The 8,917-nt window shown below is 54.1% G+C and overlaps 1 protein-coding gene across 1 annotated transcript; it reads right to left on the reverse strand.

Annotated features, from left to right (window-relative positions):
• Nucleotides 1-282: 282 nt before the first annotated feature.
• On the reverse strand, nucleotides 283-8,404 carry EIF6 (eukaryotic translation initiation factor 6). The gene is made up of 6 exons (XM_071455478.1): nucleotides 8,027-8,404; nucleotides 7,867-7,952; nucleotides 6,942-7,117; nucleotides 5,555-5,731; nucleotides 2,739-2,920; nucleotides 283-1,606 (listed from the first exon to the last, which is right to left on the reverse strand). Exons 1-6 carry the CDS (start codon nucleotides 8,131-8,133, stop codon nucleotides 1,597-1,599), a joined length of 738 nt encoding a protein of 245 aa, XP_071311579.1. The 5' UTR covers nucleotides 8,134-8,404; the 3' UTR covers nucleotides 283-1,596.
• Nucleotides 8,405-8,917: the final 513 nt, after the last annotated feature.

An 8,917-nucleotide genomic window follows, 5' to 3' on the forward strand; every position in this document is an offset into this window, starting at 1 on the left:
AACTTGCCATTGAAACACCACGTTCATCCTCTCTCATCATCTATGTTTCTAAACCCACTCTTTATTATAGTGTGTTTTCCTTGTACACAGCTCCATCTCACTAGCTCAGGATACCCACAGAGCCACATTTAAAACAGGTATCACATTTGTTCCACCCAAGAGCTGAGCCCTGTGAGATGGCCCAAGAGAAGCAGCTTCTCACTCTAAATACTGAGGCAGGCTGAGAGGAGACCTGGAGTCAGGGCCAAGACAGGTGGTGCATATTAAAGGGCTGCTATCTGATCACAGATGATCATGGCAATCTTTATTTTGAAGTTTAAGGGGTAACCTTTTATCAGCCAAATCTTACAAAGTCTTTCCTGAACATCCGACAGTAAAACAAAAATGGAAATTTACTCAATTTCCTACAAAGCCCAAAGCACCTGGGCTGAAAAGAGCTCTGCCCATACAGAGAGAGAGAACTCAGCTGAGAGCAAGGCAGCTTGCTCCAGTGTGGAGACAAGTGAGAGCTTCCTCTTACCCTCAGGATGGGAAATGGAGGCATTTCTATGCCTTCAGTGCACCCTTAATGGACAAGCAGGAAAGCAACTGAAATGAGATATCCTGACTAACAGCTGTGTAGAAAGAAATTACAATCTTCTGCCTGAAAGTAGCACCTACAGTTACTTTCATCTGACACAGGCAGAGCTCTTCATGAGGAAGCTCCCAAAACTGTAGCCCTTGACTGACTGACTGCTCAGAACCATGCTATTTAACCTTTGTCTCCAAGGTAACTCCAGATAAGGTGGTCCAAATCTATTGGGATTTGCTGATTCCTAAGAGTTTCCCATTGTAGGAGGTGAACTCCTGCAGGACAAATGAAGCCCACTGGCAAGTGTGCCTTTTGGGCCCTCTCCTGTAGGTGCCTCAGAAGCAGCACAGGTGACACCAGGTCAAACACTGACCCTGGAGGTCCAGGGACTCCCACACTGTTATTGTTAAAAGCCCTTGGATTGACACTGAAAAACTCCAGTTTTTATCCAAGCTGATCACTTCAGAATCACCATCCCATGGGAACAGTTGCAAGTCAGGGCAAAAGAGCAGGTGATGATTTTTGAATTATTTTGTGGCAAGTAAACTACTGTATTTTGGTGCTGGACATACAAAGGGGTCTTACATGTACCTAGAGCAGAAACACCACTCAAGCAGGAGTGTGGAAAGAGAGGACAGCACATGTAGTGCCAAAACAAACTCTGTGCAGCAGGACACTGGTGCAAGACTTAAGGCAAAATAATCTCTAGTGATCAACATCCAAGAGCCACAAGAGTAAATATTGTGGGGTAATTTGAGAGGCTCAGTTGGCATCACAGAACCAGAAAGCAGAGCTGAAGAACTGAGCAAAGGGATAGAGAGCATTCCTTATTTGTATCTTATGCATGTTATTTGTCAGTTTTTGTGGTAACAGTTTACAAAAGATGACAAAAATTTGGTTTTGTAGCCTCTCCTTTGGGCCAGGCCTGCAGAAACATCATCAGAAGTTCTGGATGTCTGTGATCCAAAGTGCAGCTCAACACTTCACTCCTTAGGAGCTTTCTGGGTAGTAGGAACCAACACTGCTCATGTCAGGCTAAAAGACAAAACAGAAAGAAGGTTTAGTTGTGCCAGAATGCAAGAAGGCATTTCAAAATACCAGCTTCAGTCAGTTCTCACCTTCCCACTACAAAGGCCCAGAAGAAATTTCCCTTCCTAGGAAAGGACCTATGATAAGAGGGAAGCAAGATGTTTTGGTTGCTAAGAGCCAGCCACAGGATCAGACCTCTCGGGCTGGCAAAGGCAAAATGCACATTCAGCCTGGCCCAGGTAATAATCTACAGCTCAGAGCAGGTTTAATTACAGCTCTGATATGCTCACAGACATCAAGACTTTGTACCCAAAGTGTAACAGGGCAAAGAATAATTTAAAGGGTTTTCCACTGAAGGAACTCGTTATGCCATAAACAATTCCCAGATTGTGGCTGAGAACTCAGCAACCAAGTTACAATGCTCAGGAAGTTCAGGAACACACTTTCAGCACCACATCACTGGTGCTCAGGGTTGTAACTCAAGGCCCAAAATCAGTTCCCACAGGACATTCATCTATGCTTCTGCCTAAATGTAAAAACATTTGCTTATGAAAAATATTTACATACATTAATGAACGGGGAAGGTCCCATACCATTATCACTCCAGATGGAAAACAACACCTGCCTCACATTAAAAAGTAACTTGAACAAAGCCTTTAGCAAAAAGGCTTAAAAAAAATTCAAGTTAGCAGTTTTAAATGTAAGAGGTTTATGGCAGCAGCAGCTGACAAGTTCCACAGTCTTTTTAGCTCCAGAAATGGTTACAGCTAGCATTTGAAATAACAGTTGAATAACTACAGTGATCAAAAGCCAAGATGACAAGCAAAGTCACTGGTATTTTAACTTATTTTAAAATAAGATTTGTTTCAAAAAACCCATTCATGCCATAGCTGAGCACTGAACAGTTAGGAAAGAAAATGTGCCGGCTGAAACAGATGTTAGTTCTCACAAAAAGGATTCTCATTACAACAGCACATTTCATAACCCAATGAGTAATTGCTGCCAGTAACTAACAAAAGGGGAGAAGAAGTGACAAAATGATAATTAAAGCAGACAGATCAACTGTGAAACCAGCTGCTTTTGTAACAAAATCTTGCCTGTTCTGCCCACGACTCTGCCCAAAGGTGGATCCTCCTACCTGTCAATGAGGGAATCCCTCATGTTGGTGGCGATAGTGCTGGGCTGAGCCTCGTTGAGCCTGAAGATGCTCTCGATGACGGAGAGCTCAGTGCTGGTGGTGTCCAGCCCGCAGAAGGCGCACCAGTCATTGACCACCATCCCTGCGGCGATCACCTCGCTGCCGCGGTTCACCGTGCCCGCCTGCCGGACACAGCAGCCGTGAGACGGGGCTGGCACAGCTCCTCACACTGCCTGGCACAGCTCCTCACACTGCCTGGCACAGCTCCTCACACTGCCCTGGCACAGCTCCTCACACTGCCACACTGCCTGGCACAGCTCCTCACACTGCCCTGGCACAGCTCCTCCTCACACTGCCTGGCACAGCTCCTCACACTGCCCTGGCACAGCTCCTCCTCACACTGCCACACTGCCTGGCACAGCTCCTCACACTGCCCTGGCACAGCTCCTCACACTGCCCTGGCACAGCTCCTCACACTGCCACACTGCCTGGCACAGCTCCTCACACTGCCTGGCACAGCTCCTCCTCACACTGCCCTGGCACAGCTCCTCACACTGCCCTGACACAGCTCCTCACACTGCCCTGACACAGCTCCTCCTCACTGCCACACTGCCCTGGCACAGCTCCTCCTCACTGCCACACTGCCCTGGCACAGCTCCTCCTCACACTGCCTGGCACAGCTCCTCCTCACACTGCCTGGCACAGCTCCTCACACTGCCACACTGCCCTGGCACAGCTCCTCACACTGCCCTGGCACAGCTCCTCACACTGCCACACTGCCCTGGCACAGCTCCTCCTCACACTGCCACACTGCCCTGGCACAGCTCCTCACACTGCCCTGGCACAGCTCCTCACACTGCCCTGGCACAGCTCCTCACACTGCCCTGGCACAGCTCCTCCTCACTGCCACACTGCCCTGGCACAGCTCCTCACACTGCCTGGCACAGCTCCTCACACTGCCCTGGCACAGCTCCTCCTCACTGCCACACTGCCCTGGCACAGCTCCTCCTCACACTGCCACACTGCCCTGGCACAGCTCCTCACACTGCCCTGACACAGCTCCTCACACTGCCCTGACACAGCTCCTCACACTGCCTGGCACAGCTCCTCCTCACACTGCCTGGCACAGCTCCTCACACTGCCTGGCACAGCTCCTCACACTTCCCTGGCACAGCTCCTCCTCACACTGCCCTGGCACAGCTCCTCACACTGCCCTGACACAGCTCCTCACACTGCCTGGCACAGCTCCTCCTCACACTGCCACACTGCCCTGGCACAGCTCCTCACACTGCCCTGGCACAGCTCCTCACACTGCCCTGACACAGCTCCTCACACTGCCTGGCACAGCTCCTCCTCACACTGCCACACTGCCCTGGCACAGCTCCTCACACTGCCTGGCACAGCTCCTCCTCACACTGCCACACTGCCCTGGCACAGCTCCTCACACTGCCCTGGCACAGCTCCTCCTCACACTGCCCTGGCACAGCTCCTCCTCACACTGCCACACTGCCCTGGCACAGCTCCTCCTCACACTGCCACACTGCCCTGACACAGCTCCTCCTCACACTGCCACACTGCCCTGGCACAGCTCCTCACACTGCCACACTGCCCTGGCACAGCTCCTCACATGGCTCCTCCTCACACTACTCTACCACAGCTCCTCACACTGCCCTGGCACAGCTCCTACATGGCTCCTCCTCACACTGCCCTGGCACAGCTCCTCACACTGCCTGGCACAGCTCCTCCTCACACTGCCCTGGCACAGCTCCTACATGGCTCCTCCTCACACTGTCCTGGCACAGCTCTTTGTTGGGGGGCTCAGCTCACACTGCTGAAGAGAGCAACTCTGCCACCAGCAAAGTTCTGAAGGTGTCAGACAAAATGATTAATGAACAGCCTTTACTTTCTGGCGAGAAACTAGTGTGGCATTCAGTGACAGAGAATCCAAGGAGCGGGAAGGATAACAGCATTCACACATCCAACTGAGCAGGCAAAGGAGTTTCTTACTTAATCTTTTTAAACACTGGCTAAAAATGCAGGTGTTAGAATGGCAGGTGCTGCTGCCTATTTTTGTCCCCAACAAGCCTTTCCTGTCGAAAGGCAAGCTGAGTGAACATTCAGGCAATGCAGCCAAACCTCCACTCAACACTCACCATAACTGGCACAGTGATAGTGGCAAGAAAGGCTCTTTTGCAAGGTTTTATTCCAGCAGGGTAACACAGTAGCTGAAGGGTAAACCTCGGGAAAAGAGGATGAACCACGTGGAGCAGTCAGCTTATAGAGGGGAAGGGGTGGGGGGCCAAGCCAAGGGCTGGGCAGAGGGGCCTGGCCTCCAGGGGAAGGGGGGTGGCCACCAGGGTGCCCAGCCAGTGACAGGGGAAGGAGAAACCAGAGGAAGCTGTGACACCAAGTCCATGGGGGAGTCTGTTTTTCCCTTTGGGAGGCCTAACTCTATGGTAAGTAGTTAATGATGTTTCCAGGGTTGAGGGCTTGGGGACTGACCAAAGGGAGAGAGTTCATGGGATGCTACAACTGGCTTCAGCCAAACCACAAACAGTCCCACATTCTGTATCTGCACAATGTGCATGATCCCAGCAGAGCAACGTTTCAGAGGGCAGCTAAAAGTACTGAGCAGCTTATTCAGACTCAGGAAGGACAAGAAACTGTATGGAAGACTTGGTTCAAGTCTTCTCCTCACCTCCCACCCAAAATCACTTCACAGAAAAACTGTATCTGGGAGCCCCTGATCTGGAGAAACATTGCATCCCCTGAGCTGGGAGGGAACGGGAGGAGCAAACACTCCACAAAGGCCTTACCACGAGTGGGACCTGCAGCAAAGAAGAGAGCTCATCCTGGTCATCGATCGAAGTCTTGGGGTGCACGATTCCTCCCTGGTTACTGAACACACAGTAACTTCCAACCAGCACCTGGTCTGCTACTGTTTGTCTGAACACCTCCACCTTCAGCACATCTGCCAGGATCTCTTCTGTCTCCTGCAAATGGAAGGAGGATAAAGCCTTCAGCCAAATGGAGTTGTGGAGTGGGAAGTCAAGCTATTCCTGCACCCAGCCCTCAGCTGGCAGCCTCCCACACTGCACAGCCCAGTGGAACCCAGCCACAATAACACACACAGCCAAGCTCCACACTCCACATCTTCCCAGCTTCCTGTGTCATTATAAACACAACCTCCTGCCTTTGCTGGAAAGTGCCCAAATCCCCTCTCTCTGTTGGCAGTACATCACTTGTATCAATTCTCAGCAAACCGGTCCTCTTTGCTCCCAAACCACTGGGACAAAATGGTCTTATGCTCCTCATAACTCTAACAACTCTTTTCCTCTCTTGATTTCACTGTGAATTACTTTGATTTCTCTCTCTTTGGCCATCTTACATTACTTTTTACACTTTTTTAAAACATATAGTACAAAGCCTTCTCCCATACCCTTATTTTTCTTTTTGCACTCCTGCCACTAAGTCCCATTCCTTCATCACCTTTAGCACAAGCTGGAAGCAAACACTGTCAGGACCTGCAGCCACACAACACATCTCTCTCAGTGCTATAAAGGTACCTGTTCTCACACATAAAATGGGAGTGACATTGTCTCCTCTGCCTTTATTTTAAACTCTCATACAAGAACCTTCTATTTTTCTTTCAGACCCCTGTAATGATGCACATCCATGGTCTCTTTCAGCTATGACATGCTCTGGCTCACTCAGCTGTAGCTTGTAACTCCTCCTGTGTTCCTCGCTGCACTCCTCCTTACGCTCCTGATTAGACCCATGCACACTCTACTTCACCCAATTTTATGCACCCAAAGATCACTGATGCACAGAATGCTTTGGGTTGAAGGGACCTTAAAACTCATCTTATTCCTACCCCTGCCATGGGCAGGGACACCTTCCACCACACCAGGTTGCTCCAATCCCTGTTCCAACCTGGCCTTGGGCACTTCCACGGATGGGGCTTGGAGCTTCTCTGGGCACCCTGTGCCAGAACCTCACTACCCTGTTAGGGAAGAATTTCTTCCCACTCTCCCATCTAGCCCTGCCCTCAGTCAGTGGGGAGCTGTTCCCCCTTGCCCTGCCCTACACAGGACTCCACCCCCACTCCCTCCCTTGTCCAAAGCACATCCACCACTCCAGCCTCAGCCTGGGCAGCATTTCCCAGCCCCGCTCTGCATGTGGGAGCGTCCCAGAGCCCTGTACCCTGTCCAGGTCCGGGTGCACCAGAGCCACGTAGTCGTTGCAGGTGGTGACGTTGCCCAGGGCCGAGAGCCGCTCCTCCACGCGCTGGATGCGCACAGAGTCGGGGAGGCTGTTCCGGATGTGCTGCAGCTCCTGGTCTGTCGTGCTGCTCGGCACCAGCAGCCCATGCCTGTTCCCTAACAGGAGAACAGGAAACAGGACAGAATGAAAATAATGTTCCCACAGGGTGTGTTAGCACTGCCCTGCTGTTCAGACGTGGCTTGAGCTGCTCGTGCTCTGTGCATTTCTTCCAAGCCCAGAATTCAGCCCAGGAGATGTGAAAATAACCAGGACCTCAGGAAATGAAAAGCCAGGCTGAAGCACAGAGTCTGGGTGAATGGCACATCTTTACCCCCTTCTCTCTCCCAACAGGACAAAAGGAGCCCCGAGGCTCTCAGTGAGACACTTAACAAGGAACTCTCCGTGCAGATGCTACTTGCCCTACAAAAGGCCCAGGGCTACTGTTTGTGTGATTGTGGCAGCACGACTGAATGGTTAAAGAACAAGCAAGAACCTGATCAGACCTAATAGGTCTCACCAGGCACAGACACGTGAAAGGCTTTTCCCTGACTCTCACATTCGGTAATGCCTCCCCCTCCCTGGGCACCGAGGAGCAGCCGAGCTTACCTGGCCCCGAGAGCCAACACTCCCCCACCCCGGCTCCGGGCGAGTCTCTGTTTCCCTCCGTCCTTCACAGAACCAGCCAGGTTGGAAAAGACCTTTGAGATCATCCTTCCCTCTGCTCACACACTCGAGGTATTCAAACAACCCTCGAGGGCGAGGGGCGCTGCCCCACAGGCTCCCCGGCACGGCTCAGCCCCGCTGCGGCTCCGACCGAACCGCGACCCCTCCCCGTCACCCCCGAGGCTCCCCCCGGCTCACGTACCCACACACATCCTGCCGATGATGCGGCAGCCGGCGATGGAGGCGTGAACCACCGGGATGGTCCCGAAGAGCTCCCCCTCGAACACGCTGCAAGGAGAAAGCGCCGCGTCAGGGCCGCGCGGGGCCGCGGGCAGGGCCGGGCCGGGCCGGGCCCGCCTCACCTGTAGAAGTTCTCGGAGCCGCCGATGGCCACGAGGCAATAGGCGTTGGTGAGCTTGGCGAAGCAGCCCAGCTCGTTGTTGTTCTCGAAGCTGGCGCGGACCGCCATGGCAGGAACGGGAATGCGAGAGGGGCCGGGAATAGGAGCGGGAATGGAGCCGGGAACGGGACTAAGAAGGGGGCTGAGAACGGGGATGGGAACGGAGCTGCCTCCGGGAAGGAAGCCGGAACGGGACCAAGCTTGGGGCGAGAACGGGAACTGGGCGGGGCCGGGGCTGGGAAGGAGCTGAAGCGGGAACAGGAACAGGGACGGGAACAGGGCCGGGCCGCGGCGGCTCCGAGCGCCTCCGCCGGAACCACGAGGCGCCGCCGCTTCCGCTTCCGGCGGGGCGCACGCGGGGCCGAGCGGCGCCGGTCGCCCTTGTTGGGGACAGCGCCCCCAAGCGGCCGGGAGGTGAGAGCGCCCAGGGCGCGCCGCCGTGAGGGGGAGCAGGGCGGGACCCGCTGAAGGACCGGGACCCGCTGAAGGACCGGGACCGGGACCGGGACCGGGACCGGGCCTGGAGGGACCGTCCCGTGGCGGCAGCACCGCCCCGGGCACCGCTCGACAGCTCGGGCCCCGCCACGGCCCTGTGGGACACAACCCGTCCCAGGGGCGGCATCGCTGTCCTTGTCCCTGGTGTCCATCACTGTCCCTGTGCCCGTACCAGTTGTGCCATGGCTGTCCCTGTCCTTGTGCCGCTGCCGGGCGTGCTGTGCTTGCCTCTGTCCCTATGCCATGGCTGTCCCTTGCCACTGTGGGCCACCCCCTCTGTGTGCAGCCCGGCCCATGCCCTGGTGCTCCCCCGGTGCTGGCATTGTCCCTGTCCCAACAGGAGCCATGCCAGGGCACC

The sequence above is a fragment of the Agelaius tricolor genome, unplaced genomic scaffold, assembly GCF_023055355.1.
Source record: "Agelaius tricolor isolate 1412-34295 unplaced genomic scaffold, bAgeTri1.0.p SCAF_49, whole genome shotgun sequence".
Classification (NCBI taxonomy): domain Eukaryota; kingdom Metazoa; phylum Chordata; class Aves; order Passeriformes; family Icteridae; genus Agelaius; species Agelaius tricolor.